The 14,934-nt window shown below is 43.3% G+C and overlaps 1 protein-coding gene across 2 annotated transcripts in view; it reads right to left on the bottom strand.

Moving 5' to 3' along the window:
• The window catches only part of adgrl1a (adhesion G protein-coupled receptor L1a), a 104,193-nt gene that overhangs the window by 20,255 nt on the left and 69,004 nt on the right, over window positions 1–14,934 (bottom strand). The window contains exons 5-9 of one of the 2 annotated variants that reach the window (XM_008416067.3): window positions 11,610–11,624; window positions 4,323–4,530; window positions 3,862–4,126; window positions 2,704–3,031; window positions 1,489–1,791 (exon numbers count right to left, since the gene is read on the bottom strand). In XM_008416067.3, coding sequence (XP_008414289.1) covers window positions 1,489–1,791; window positions 2,704–3,031; window positions 3,862–4,126; window positions 4,323–4,530; window positions 11,610–11,624 — 1,119 coding nt within the window. The remainder of the gene's footprint in view (window positions 1–1,488; window positions 1,792–2,703; window positions 3,032–3,861; window positions 4,127–4,322; window positions 4,531–11,609; window positions 11,625–14,934) is intronic. The other variant, XM_008416068.3, reaches the window with a different exon arrangement.

Genomic DNA, 14,934 nt, shown 5'->3' on the forward strand with positions numbered 1-14,934 from the left:
ACATAATATTTCATCTCTGCACACAGTCACACATAAAGAACATCAGGTATGATTCCTCACTGTCGAATAAAAACACCTGATGGAAGCGTGCGCCTGCCGCAGAATCTCATTTCCACTCTGGTGTTTTTTGCTCAGCGCGAGGGTTCAGAGGAAGGACACCATGCAGGGACAGAAGCAGGGAGGGGTTTGTCTGCTGCTGCTGCTAGCACAAATACCCAACATCAAGTCACAAAGACAAGGCGGAGGAGAAGAGGACGGTTACCATATAGGACAAAGAGGGAAGCAAATTGGACGAGCACAGATGATAGAGATAATGGAGCAGCGCTTCGTAGTCATAGCAGGATCACAGCAGATGTGGTTTTGTTTCATCCGCTTCTTTCTCGCGCTCGCCTGCTGATTTTCTTCTTCCTCTTTTCAACTTTTCTCATTCTCTCCTTTATCGATCACAGAACTGATTCATGACGAGCAATTACATCTGCTGCTAATTTAACGTTAAGATAACATAAAAAAAAAAACCCAACAAAAACAATTCGAGAGGATGACCGAGTGAGATATCGTTCTTTGTTTGACTTTTCTTTTTTGACGGCTAGATGTCTGAAAGTACGGCAAATAACACGGAGGAAAGTGAAGTCTGTGTTGCGTGGCCTTTCATTTCATTATGTGCCACTTTCAATCAGTTCTGTTTCTGTGGGAGATGAGCCTTTCATTTATGGAGGACGAGCTTTTATCTGCGAGTCCTCAGAGACGGCGCACACTGGTGAGACCAGCATGGGGACAGAAGGAGGAAGCAGTGGAAAAAAAAACAAGCAGGAGAGCACAAACATCCCTACGGCTTGGGAATGTGTGAGAACATATACGGCACAAGGACTTACAAAGATGGAATATATGCATTATGGGAAGATTTAAAACAGAAGTGTGCAGGCACATACAGTGCCTTGCAAAAGCATACATACCCTGTTGAAACCACAAGCTTTAATGGAACTCATAAGGGACACACCAGCTCAAAGTATAAATCTGAAAAGTGTTTATTGCTATATTATACACTTTGGAGCTGAATTCTGTAAGAAAACTAGAAGCTGTAAAATGCGTTAATCACCTTCCAGCTGAATAACACCCAAAAAATACAGACAGAACCACAATAAAATGGTTTAGATCAAATCATATCCACATATTACAACGACCCAACTAAGCCCAAATGAAGTTTTGTTGCAAGAAAAAGTGAGGCCATCTGTCTTTGTCCAACCTAACTCAGCTTGAAAAAAAAAACATTTTTAGAATTGCTGAATATAGATGCACGACCCACTTTTCAGATATTAATTTGTGGGGAAATTTTGAGAACCTATATCCTTCTGCTGCACAATTATTATCCACCTTGTGTTGGTCTATAAAATCCCAGTGAAATACAATGAAGTTAAGAATGCCTTTGCAAGGCACTACATGCAGTCTGAGTGCATTTTAAACAGAAGAGCTACAAGCTGATATCCTCACCCAGAGATCCTTTAGGACAGGGACGGTCCACAGTTTCCCCTCGCTGAGTGGTCGGCCACTGGATTCCCCGAATGAGCTTAGTCTCACAAAAATGCCGATCTGGGCCTTGATGAGCAGGAGGAGGAGGCGGCGGCCGACGTGTGACAGGTACGGTGGCTGTGATCGGACGCAGATCGGGATGCTTGTTAATGGAGCCGATTGGGCGCGAGGTGGGAGCCAGAGGTCGTACGGTAGAGGGACTCGCACTGGAGGTGAACGATCTTGATGGTGGAGTAGGGGTCACTTGGGTGGTGGTCAGAGGCCCTGCGAGTAAATTGAGTGGTAACAGAGAGTTTGCATCTTAATAGAGGCTGTGTGAGAAATCAAATAACAAATTATACATCAAGGAAATTAAGAAACGAAGGACATGTGAATGTAACACATTCCTCAGAAGCTTAGTTCAAAAAGTAGTTGCTCTGTAATCGGGGTGACAAACAATTTTTTAAGCCTCTCAAAGAAACTCTGGGGAGCAGAAAGGAGGCGCCGGGGAGGACAGCAACATCACAATTCAGAGATAAATTAATAATTTATCAAATGCATCAGAGAAGTCACCGTCACTAACAACCAAACCTAATGTGAAGATGAAAGCAACACATCACAACTACAAAATCCTAGCAGATCAAACACAGAGTCAGCGTGCGACTCTGCGAGCGCTGCCGCCTGCTCGTCTCCACCTCGTTTCTCTCTGCGCCTAATCTCAGCTTCTTGCCCATCTGTACGCAGCTCAGACTTGCAGCACATCACAGTCGTCCCCTCGCACGGATGAACTGCCGAAAAGCAGCATGCCACACCCTTTTTGACATTACAGTTGATCAGGTGATGATGACTTTTTCATTATTCATGACACACTCAACTTGATATGAGGTGCCGCGGCAGACGTATGAGGGAAAAAAAGCTATCCCATATTATTATTAACACGCTGGAGGATAATTTGCAATCTGAAGCCCTCGAAATTCAAAGAAGCATATCTTACATGTGCCATCTGAAGAGTTTCTCAGATCAAGAGAAATAGCATGTGGTGCAGACTAAAATATTTAAGCTGTTGCTGAAAGAGCGTTTTACAAATTTGAGCAAAGTGTCTGAGAGACAAAGCATAAGTTCCTGGTTAACGACTCCGTCATAGCACATTATGCTATGCTTTCCTTTATGTATGCTTTCCTTGGAATCACTGCTCACCAGTGGTGGGGTCCGGTGGCCCGAACTCGAGCGGGTAGCGCAGCACGTTGTAGTTATTCCAGACGTACAGCTGGTTGTCTCGAGGGTTGTAGTCCACAGAGGATATGTACTGGTAGGGGTTCGGAAAAGCGATGTTGACCGGCTCCTCTCGCGCACGATTGGTGTTGTAGGCATACATCACCAGGTCTCCGCCTGCTTCACTGTCATCGTCCTGGTAGACTGAGCGCACCGCGTACAGAACGCCACAGGCCATGAAGGCGTTGGACGCCATCCTCTTGTCGAAGCTCGTCTCCCAGGTGCCTTCAAAGCGTAGTGTGTAAGGGTTAACCTGCGGGTGAAGAGAAAATGAAAACGTAGTTGATCAGAGAGCTTTAACACAAAGAAGTGTCTCATTGTGATATGAAAGGAAAAGGCATTAAACTTTTAGGATTTCACATTTAAAAATCTACAGACTGTGTCTATGTAGCTACCCAGTTCAAGTCAATACTTTGTGAAACCACCTTTTTGCTGCAATTACAGCTCCAGAGTTTGAGATGTGTCCAGTTTGCACATATAAAGATTAAAATGTTTGCCAAATCTCTTTCCAAAATAACTCAATCTCAGTAAGCTTAAACTTACTGACTTACAGGTTACTGATTTATTTGTTTGAGCTCTTTAGGAGATAAGACTTGTATGTTTTAAAACAAAAATTAAATAGCAACTGATATTAAAATAGTAATATATACTAAACCAACTCTTCACGGAGGGATCCCATTTCGAGATTATTTTGCAAACAAAGAAAAAGCAATGCATCCTGGTATTATCGAGGATGACGCGCATCTTTTTAGGTCATAATATCTCCAAAGTCAAAATGATTTGTTTTGTAGACGAGATGCAATGTAAAATAAATCAAATACTAATCTTGCTAGCAAAGATATTTCTTCATATGATGGGATTTACAATGTGACCCGAAATATTTCTGATTATATTTATACTGCTCTTTTTTATCAGACAGCAGCCTCTCCTGATCTCATCTGTCGGTGCGGGCTTGTAATCTCAGAGAAAGTTATTCCTCCGTATTGACAATTCGCCGGACCACTCGGATGAGATTTCTGGATAATCTAATCCTGCATTTGCAATCCATATCCCTTTCCTCGCGGTGCACCACTGGTCTCCCACCTGGCTGACCACCAGTCGTCCGTTGTTGGATTCGGTGGCGTATATCACCCAGAGGCCGTTCTCGTCCACGGCGAGGTCAATGTCCGACTTCCCCCCCCAGCGGTACGGTGACGTGTCGTGATAGTTGGCGTTTGTGACGATGGCTTCGCCGCTTTTGATGCGCGTACGCAGGTCATACTTGACAATGTTTCTTGTGCGTTCTTTGTTGTAAAATACAGCACCATCATAGACTACGAAGCCTGTGCCATCGACTCTGTTTGGTAACCTGCAAAAAAGAAGGAAGAAAAAAAAAAAAGAGAGAGACGAAGATGATTAGCAAACCAATGTATGTGGTGCAGTACAATGCAGAAGCCTCAGTGGGGCCATTCTGATATCCCTACCCATATCCACATCAAAAGCCAATGAATCGATACAGCAACAGATGCCATTTGATCATCCAAGGCAGTGGGAGATGCACTCACTTGTAGGTAGTCGTGGCTCTGTTCTGTTTAAAGTCTTCCCAGGAGGCATACTCATACAGCATGTCAGTGCGATAGGGGGTCCAGGGCATGACATACAGACGATCCCCAGACTGCAGAGGGTCCTTACACCATGCCCCCGCCTGGTGCTCTGCCTCCTGCTGAGAGCTGGGCACCTGCACCCGCAGCAACGTCCCGGGGCACACAAAAACTGGAGAGGAGCAGTAGCATAACAAACAAAACAAAACAAAAAATAGAATGAGGGAAAAATGAAAACAAAGCATAGCAATAATGACAGTTATCATGAAGATGGTAGGTGAGGAAGAGAGAGAAAAGAAATGGGGGGGAAAGACTAGAATATGAAGCAGGAGAAAGATACTGTGAAGGCTAAAGAGAAAGCTCTGAGTAGATAAAAGCAAGTATAGAAATGAAAAGACTATAGAATAGCTGGAGAATGGGTGAGAGAGATGGAAATAGGTGGTGAACATTATCAGATTTGAAATGAGGGAACACATAAAAGCTCATTTGAAGAACTTGAGCATTGTGTTCGAAAAACATTTGAATATGATGAATGGGAGATTTCTGGCTGCAGTCGCTGCTTAGATGTAGTCGCTAATTTAATTTATCTTGGCCTACTTTTTATTTGATTGTGCATTTTCTCTTTCAAAAGGCCTTTGCTTCTTTGCTCTGCACCTGGGTGTTAGAAAAAAAAATATTGTGGAGATTGTTTTATTAGAACTCAAATTTGGATCTCAGTCAAGAGTAATGCCTCCAAGACGACCCCCTCTCCCCCTCCCAGCTCATTCTGGGGTAAAGATGTGAGGTTGCATTAGCTTCCCCTTCCTCTGCAACTGCGACTCAGCGTCACACACAAACAACATTCCCACTCGCAAACAGACACTGAAGCTCAACGAAAAAGTTGAAGAATCCATCCAACAAATAAGACACATATACACACTGCACAGAGACGTCGTCTATTTTGGACTAGTGGAGGTCATCCACTGGGGACTGGTGTAAATTGGCTGTCTGATGTTGTGCATCCCTGAGTGTCAGAGATGCTGCCCGGGGATCCAACGGGCGTGTCAGGTTATCTATGAGCAAACCTGTGGGCATCCACGGCACTCTGACATCACAGAGGTCCCAGCAACAGAAAGTAGTGAGGGTCAAGGGAGTAGCAGAATTGGACGCATTACAGAATAAAACAGCTGAATGGTCCCCATGTATTCCATTACCAGTTTATCTGCGTGTCTCGGGGGCTCACGGTTGCGGCAGAACCAGACACCTGCTGGTCACCTCATGACTGAACGCATCCCTGAACTAATTAGACACTGCAGGGACATTTGGACGCAGACAGCACAAGCGAAATCGCAAGCAGACTGTTGCCATTCACACAGGGATACCACACAAGCATCTCCGCACACAAACCTACACACACACACACACACACACACACACACACACACACACACACACACACACACACACACACACACACACACACACACACACACACACACGTACAGTACATATCCTGTCAAACTGTAACCGTTTGAGTGATGGATCAGTCTAGGCTCAAACTGTCTTGAATATTGCATGGATTCTGGCAGAGGAGGAGAATCCCAACAGAGAGGATGGAGGAGTAAATCAAGGCTCCCAGAAATCCAGCTTTCTCTTTGTGCTTTCTGCTGTGCTGCTGCTGCTGCTAGTGGCTGGTGATCTGTGCTGCTCGGTCTCCTAGGAATCAGCCTGTTCTGTCTGAAGGGTCCAACAGGGATTGAGACTGCCAGCCAAACAGGAATCTAATCAGTCAGGCACAAACAAACACTGAATAAAGACTCCTCACGAACAGGAGGCTTGTCATGCTCCATTGTCGAACCAAAATGTTTACTTGAATGTATTGAGACGGGCTAAGGTGTTCGCTCCGAATATGTAATTATGAGTGACTGAAATGTGAAAATTATTAGAGGATTAAATACTTTAAAGAACGGGTGATTTTATTTTTTGTTTTTTTCTTTTGCTGAGGATAAAATAAGTGGATAAGTGGAAAACGACCAACACAAGTAGGACACTCCCTAAAAAGTACAATGGTACTGTAAATAGCTAAATAAACAGTAAAAAGGCTTGGTATGTAGGTGACCCATAAACAACACTGTGCCTCAAGGTAGCATGAAGGACGCATAAAAACAAACATACAAGCCTACTTCTCTATCAACAACGTACTTTATTTCCTATTACCTAAAACAGAAAACACATCTATATTTCTATCAAATGTTTAAATTTAATCTAGGATATAAAATATGTCTTGAAAGTAAAGTATATTCTGGTGCATAAAGAACATCAAAAAAAATAAATTTAGCCTAAACCTGAAACACTTTACTACTATAATACCATGTGACATATTGCACCTAACCCCCTTGCCTTGTACTGAACAGGTTGCATTCTGTACTCTTTTGGCCTCGTCAGTTCACTAATACAGCAGCCCAGCAGAGACCATCAGCCTTGCTCCTCCTCGACCCCCTCCCGTCTTCCTCCACCTCTTCCCCTACAATCATTGCACATTGGTTTATTCTAATGAACTAGTGGCAGGGTTGGATCGGTGTCAAAGGGGCTCATCAGTGGCGTCTAAGCTGTATGCACAGACCTTGAGACTCACACAAACACTCTTATTCACACATTCGCATGGCAAACAGAAAGAGTGGCCACGCTTCACATCCTGCAAACCTTGCCTGGGGGGCTTCATTAAGTCTGACCTGCACTCCCCAGCTTCCCCCGGCTGCTTTCCTGTTTACCGGCTCTTCTTGGCTTTCCTTTGCTTCGTCTCCCTCCCAATTGTAACTGTGAAGTGTTTAACAGCAGGAAGCCAGAGCAGCCAAACTCTGGCTGCAGAGACGTATAGTACAAGAGGCTATTATGACCACAGAATGAATGAGGTATTAGGAATAAGGCATTAAGCATTAGGCATAAGTCTTGAGATTAGGCATTATCCTAGTCTGGCTCAAGCAGGTTAGCTTCCGTAGAGCCATCTGGGATTATGTGAGATGGATAAATAGATTAATTCCTCTTTGGCTACGGATGGAAATCTTGGAGTCATGATCATTTCAGTGAAGCTATCATGAAGCACACACACAACACTTTTTTTTCTCTTTTTTTTACCCTAAACCGGCCAAATGACTAATGAAACTTACCTTATCAGGGATTAAAACGCAGGCTGTAGCTATCGTACTCAAGGCTGCCAATTACCACCACACATACTGGGAAATGCTGCCGTAATAATTGACTATTTATCTCTGTAATTCCTTTCCCAGGCACAGGTCAGCTTTTACTTGTCAATAAATGAGGCTCCGGTATGAAGCGATGAAAGCCTGAGAACTTTCTTGAAAATGACAGCAAAAACCTCCCATTAGTGTTTAGCATCCATTTGTGATCGACCGGTAAAAGTGAACACTGACAGCTTTCGGCTAAATTTAGACCTTTCATTTTGGCTGTTGCCTGCAGTCCGTGCTGTTTTCAAATTTGATGTGACAGCATCTTGGTGATGGCTAATGCTCCACTTTGATGATCTGAACACCCCCTGCCAATGGTTGGCAGTAGATTTCTTAAGAGCTGTGCTTTTCCTTTTTTGTTGTTTTTCCTTTTATTTTTGTTCCATCTACAAGAAACTTAGGGTTCTTCTGGCCAATGCGATTGCCCAGTCCAGTCCAGACTGCAGTGGTGCTACTCATAGAACTAACTGCTGTGAGCATGCTGCTCTAATTGAATCCCCAACCTGTTACTGGCATATGCAGTAAGCATTCAGCAGGGGGCAGAATGGAGCATGTCAAGCTAACCTGCATCCATGCTTGGACAGTTAATGGGCGTGCATGAGTGCATGGTGTTCTTCTGATGGCATGTGCTGGAATTCGTTCACGGATTGGTGTGTTTACGGGTATCTTGATGTTGATTAATGTGGTGCGTCTGTGTTGCATGCATGTTTGCAGTTTAGAGACACAGAAAAGAAGAAGTAGAGAAGAAAGCAGCAAGAGGAATGTAAGAATGTTCTGTTGTGTACAAAAAAGAAGAGAAGGAGGAGTGGAGCAAAAGAGAGTAAATAGGTTATTTCCTGTGAAATCAGAATTAGGAGTGAGTTAATTTGCTGAGGAGTGATAAAGAGTGACAGAAGAAGAGAGATATTTAAGGAAAGAAAGGGGGAGGGGGAACTCCCATTGTGTTTCCTCTTCCTTTTAGACTATACTGGGTCAGGTCTTAGGAGTAAAATCACAATACAGCATAAACATAAACAGACATACACTCTGGGACACACACATTCTTAGACAATGCATGCAAGAACACGCCGTCCAGACGCCGGAAGAGGCGAGTTTTAAAGCTTTATCAACCCAAACATTCACCCCAGAGAATACCCTTAACTGAGACCAAAAGCAGACAGCAACAGAAAACAGTATCCTCTGAAATCAAAATGTTATCTACCTCTGTGTGAAGCTGAGTCTGAATGTCATGAAAGTTGATAGGGACATGGCTACTGGGTGAAGATACAGACAACAACAGAGGAGCGCACTGTATTCTGGATGAGGCTTGAGTGGGGGAGCATCAACAAGCCTTCCTGTTTGTAACGTTAGCTTCCTCCTCTCCTCACTCCTGCTCAAAGTCTTCCAGAGATCCTGTGTTTGCAGACAGTCTCCTAAACTGGCTGTGTTTCGTATTAATCTCCAATTCATCTCCACCTGCTTCACTCGCTCGTTTGCCTCTCTCTTCCCCTGACTTTAAAATTGTAATGACTTTTTACATGTGCACTGTGCACTCCCTCCCTCATTTCCCTACGTCAAAAAATGGGTGTACGCACTGCCGTGGTCACATGACTGTGCTTGTGTGTGGTGGGTCATTCCTAATGAGGGGATGCTGCCAGACTCCTCGTCTCTATAGCAACTGTGTGTTCTCTCTTGTTTTTTTTTCCATTCACAGCCATTCTTTGTATTTTTTTCTGTCACACAGTACTCTGTTTTCTCACTTATTTCCTCGCACTTTTTGAAATGACACATAGAAAGCTTTTTATTTGAGGCATTGCTTTGTTCTGCATGTTCCCTCATCCAAACTCTTTATGATAATACAGAGATTGTCAACAGTGTCCTAATACTGATTCAATTTCTTGCCTTTTTTGCCTCAGAAATAAACAAATTGAGGCAAGAGAAACACTACTTTGTCCTGCCAGCACTGATAAAAGAGATAGCAGGATGATTTGGGCACTGGTAGACTGTCAGCGAGAAGGGTGAGAAAAGGGACAGAAGAAGTGATGGGATGGGAGAGGCAGCTGTTGGCGGCGTAGCCTTGATATGGACTGACAGCAGGTAGGCTGACAGCGGTTCATTGGATTGTTACATCATAACCAAAAGTTGAACATCATCCCGATACACACTTTGTCATTCCACAAATCAACTAGGAATGGTTAATTTTACAAATAACAGAAAGCAAAAGTAATTTAAGCAAATAAAAATTAAAACAAACACTCAACACCAGTGGGGGAATGTCTGAAGATTAATATGGGCTGGAGTGCGGACAAAGGAAAAAAAGGGTTTTCCTTTGAATGTTAGTGGGAGGAAGCATGGTAAATAAATACAATCAGCTGGGTGAGGTGAAAGCAGGAGGAACAGGGATTTGTAGCTTCCTACTTCACTACAAGCACGGACAAAATGAGCTGAAATAGCCACTTGCAGTGGGAGAAGAACGTGGAGACAATGATTCATGTTAATAAAAGCCACAAACACAAGAACAGACAAAGGAGTCCATAAACCAGTTGACGACAACTGCAATGAGACTTTAATTGTTCCAGTGTATGGATCCGGCTATATGGCGCAAGGCAGGAGGACAGCTGAGAGGGGCACTGATGTGAGTGAGGGGTTCGGAGACGGTAGAAGGGGTGAGGACCTGGGAGGGGGAGTAGAGGCTCGTTGGAAAGCTAAAAATATCTGCAACTATTGTTGCCTTGACCTTCCACAGGGTCAAGTCTATCTTTTGCACTTTGAGAATCCTGTGATTGAGGTGCTGATTGGAGCTCTTTAAAAGTGCTTTGGCTCGGCTCAGGCAGCATCAGAGAAGCCATTACACGAAGCTGAAGGGCTCCCTATAGAGGATACGCCTCCCTCCCCCCCAATCCCGCTTCTCTTCTTGGACACAAGTGGAACCAGAAGAGATGGACACTGAAGAAGAGAAGGGTTTACGGTGTGAGGGGCTACAAGAGGGCACGTATGCGCTTACAATAACTAAATCAGAAAAGGGGATTGGGTTAAAGAAAGGAGGAGAAAGAGAGGAAAACATCTTCAAAGAGCCTGTGGTCTTTTTTTTGTAATGGCCAGGTGTAATCTGAGAGATAAACCAATTAAGCTGAAGAGAGGGAGAACAAACTCAAAGGGAGGATGGAAAACACAACATAGAAAGATGAGCTGTAAGTAGGTGGGAAGTGGAAACGAGGTAGTCAAATGTGGTAATTATCATTTCAAAAGAATTAATATGGACAGAATGAGAGAAGGACGCTGAAGTACCTGAAAATGGGATGCTGTTAACAATAATATGAAAGCAAGTTTGTCTAATTACTGAGTTATCCTAACACTACAGTTTCCCTTGAGGTTTCCAAAAACAACAGACTTAATGTTGGTCCTGGAAAATTAAAAAATAGAGGCAAAGAGATACAATATGGAGAAAATGAGCGGTCGAGTAATGTAATTGAAGATGGCGACTGTCTTTTCTCTTAAATCTGCAGGGACAGATCAATCTGGAAAAAGTGTTGGAAAATGTGTTTGTGAAATCTGAATCATGAGGAACATCTATTAGAAAGTGTCTGAGGCAATAGCGGCGAGATGAATCTACATTTCAGACATGGATGGATTTTGGCACCAAAGAAAAAGTAATTATGTATGTTGTGTGTTACTTTAGACAGATGTGTGAGGTAATTTTCTCGTTTATCTCTCATAGACACGGGGCTGACCCTCCATTATGCTTTTTTTTTGTGTGATAACTGACATGTGTGGGTGTGTTTTGGTATTCAGGGTGTTGTCATCAAAACCAAGGAGGAGATCTAGAGGGATTTTAGAGTTTTGGTTACACGTCAAAGTAGAACGGAAAGGGAAGAGGAGGCGTTTAGAGATCGAGAAAGAAGAGGAAGGGATATCAACATCAAACATGACCACTACACAGGGTGCAGGGTTAGGAAGGAATATGGGGGGAGGAGAGGCAGAGGGGAGTAGGAGAAGGAAGAGGGAGGAAGGGGCGAACTGTGGTTGTTATGTTCATTGTGGACTTTACCTTTTTGATCCACTTCTATTCAAGCATCGGAAAAAAAGGAGAAAGAAGGAGACAGAGAGATAATATAGAGAGACAGGAAGAAGAAGAGAGGGAAAGGAAAGAGAATGAAAGGAAAAACAGATGCAGGAAAAAAGAGAAAATTGAGATTAAATAAAACGCTGTCCTTTCTCTCACGCTCTGTGTTTTTTTTTTTTTTTAAAGCAAGTTATCTGTCTGCGTTATGGCTGGCTACTCACATAAAGGATGGCTTGAATGGAAAATGAGAAGGGGCAAAATGGCCTGACCTGGATTTTAATCCTTTTCCATTTCCTTTCACATTTATCAATAACCCCTCAACAACACAATCCACCCATAGCACACACTCTCAGCCCCGTCTTACCACAAAACACCCCCCACCCCACCTCCCAATTTCCTCTTGTGCCGAAAGCGCAGCTCCAAGAACCTGTCGGAGAAAGAAACCGACGAAGAGCATCATGCCGTTTTTCTCTCCAGCTGCAAAAAAAAAGAAAGAAAATGGAAAGAAAGACAGAGCAAGAGATAGAAAAATGGCAGATGGAAAGGTGGTGATGAAGCTATCTATCTGTGACCAGTTGTCTTCTGAGAGTTTAACAAGCCCGTTTTGCTTCCTTCATCTCCATGCATAGTCTACGTCAACGTTTCATTTTAAGAGCTTCTTCCGGCCTTACTTGATTTATAGAGCCAGAGACGCCTGCCACAGAAGCCGGCAAAAAAAAAAAAAAAAGAAAACACAACACAACCCATCGACCATCCAATCAGTGGGGAGCTGCTGGCTTGCCTGGCCGAGACCGGCTCATCAAAGCAATAGAGAACAAACAACAAGGGGAAAGGGAGGGCTTGACAGAGTGGAACGCCTCAGAAACACAGATAGACCAAGAGACAAAGTCAGGAGGGGGTGGAGGGGTGGGAAGGGGGTAAAGACAAGAAAGGGATAAGAGAAATGTCTACAGCAGCAGGCTCATCACACACAAATCAATAGCTGGGTGTGCTGAATCACAGTGAGGCCTCAGCTGGCACAAACAGGTAAAGTCCGGGTCCCTCGATATCCATCCATGTCAGCTGGGGACTACCAGATACATGTGCTGAAATCTCAGCTCCGCCCTCTATATTATAGCGCTTGCACCCGCTTTTCCTCCGTGTTTGCTCAGGCAAAAGTGCTGTGTGCGAGTGGAACGGCGTTCTCCAAGAACAGACTTGTCAAAAGTCACATGGCTCTCGGATCCCCGCTGTGAGCGTGATTGTGGTGTGCATGTCATGGGAAGTCTCACATCTCCAGGGATTCCTGTGGGATTGTCACAACACCTCTCAGGGTTGCCCGTCAACAGAGTGAAAAAGTGAGAGGAAGGAGGAGAAATTGACCAAAAAAATAAATAAAATAAATAAATAAAATAAAATAAAATAAAAGAAGTATCTGGTTAAAAAGAAAAGGGAAGAAAGAACCATTAGCAACAGCAGACGGCCCTGCACCTTGGCACCGGCACGGTCAGCATCACCATCCACACGGATTATTTATCATCTCACGCCAAGATCAAACTGGACAAACAACCTCCAAGACCAGGAGACTGTGAGCCAATTTCATTGTAGAAGGGTGAGGACAGGAAAGCAAGACTGCAAATCCTGTGAAACTGTGTTAGTTGGGACACGTCATGTCCCCTCCCTCCAACTGTGAGTGCAGTCATTACTTCCAAGGTTAGAACAGGGAGGGACTGACTTAATGACTAGTGCTAGCATCCAGAACTTTCATCCAGTAGGACCCAGCTGTGGAGGAAGTTGAAGGGGGTCCACTGGACTCAGTCATTTGGGAGAGTTAAAACAGAACAGTGCCTCGCAAAACTATTCATACCCTTTTAGCTTTTTTTTTTTTCAATTTATCATGCTGCAGATTTCAATCTTTCAGTGTATTTAATTGGGGTTGTAAGTGGCACACCACTATAAATAAGTACAAAATAGTGAAGCGGAAAGAAAGTTTTAATTTTTTAACAACTACAACTCTGAATAATTTGGCGTGCATTAGTATTAGTGTCAGAAACTCTTAATATAATCTTGTAAATCTATTCAACACAGCATTCAAAGTCACCTAATTAAAAGATGGAGTAGATAGAGTAATTAAATCTCAATGTAAATCAATCTTTTCTGTGAAAGTGACAGAGTTCTTTCAGATTAGTGAACATTTAAACTGCATCACGGAAACTAAACAACAAAGCAAACAGGCCGGAGATGAAGTTGTGGAGCAGTTTAAAGCAGAGTTAGGCTATAAATAAGCATCCTATGAATATCTCACAGAGTGCCATTCGACCCATCATCTTGGCTCTGGGCAAGGAGAGCATTACATGTCTCAACCATTTTCTTCAACAGGGATGCGGAAGCTAGTCAGAGTTGATCAGGGAAGACAGATGGAGACAAGTCCAGGGCAAAACTGTGAGAAAACCTGCAAAAGTCTGTAAAATAATTGATTCTACGGCCAAAGCTCCCCTTTATGGATTACAGTGAACCTAAACATGCTGCCCGTGCTACAAGGGAAAGCTTAGGTTAAAGCATATTTATGAGGCTAGGCTCTAAAGATCAGCTGTAAATGCTGTAATGGTGTTTCTACAAAATATTGAATCACGAGGAAACAAAGTGCCCTTTTCAGGCGGTTTTTTGTGGAAAAAAAAGTAACTTATGTAGAACTCTTCTTTCACTTCACCATTAAGCATTTTTTGTTTATTATATAAAATCCCATTAATAAAAAAGTAAGCTTTGCAGTGGCAAAGCTCATTTTAGATTTGTCAAAATATAAAACAAATCTAGCGGGTCTAAATACTTTTGCAGGGCAAAGGAGGCAGTATTTTTCCATGTCTGAGCAAAAAAATGCTGACTGCAGAGGTTTTCCGCTTTACTCCAGTTTGTGTCCGCGGTCCTTATAAAATAGAAAACGGAATGCAATTTTCTAAAAGCTCAACTAGGAATATATTTTTCAGGTGGCGAAAATGGTGGGTGATACACTGCAGTGGCATGTAGACAGAGAGAGAAAGGGAAATAAAGCTTCTTCTCTGCTGCGGAGAGAAAGAATATAAAATCAGGGAGGTGGAAGACTTGTGTTGACTCCATTTCTTCTATTCTTAGTTGCCTGAAAAATAGAGCGCAAAACACAAATTCGCACAGCGGCACACATTCCTGCGAACGTGCACAAACAAACAGAAATAAGAGACAGAAACTCATCACGCTGTCATCGCAGTGAGCTGAAGGTTGGATTAAGGCCACTTTGGATGTTTGTCTGATTCTTTAGCATTCCTCTTTCCGGGCTCTGTTGAGAAATACGTTGCTG

This window comes from Poecilia reticulata, chromosome 8 (assembly GCF_904066995.2).
Source record: "Poecilia reticulata chromosome 8, P_reticulata-male-v2, whole genome shotgun sequence".
NCBI lineage: Eukaryota > Metazoa > Chordata > Actinopteri > Cyprinodontiformes > Poeciliidae > Poecilia > Poecilia reticulata.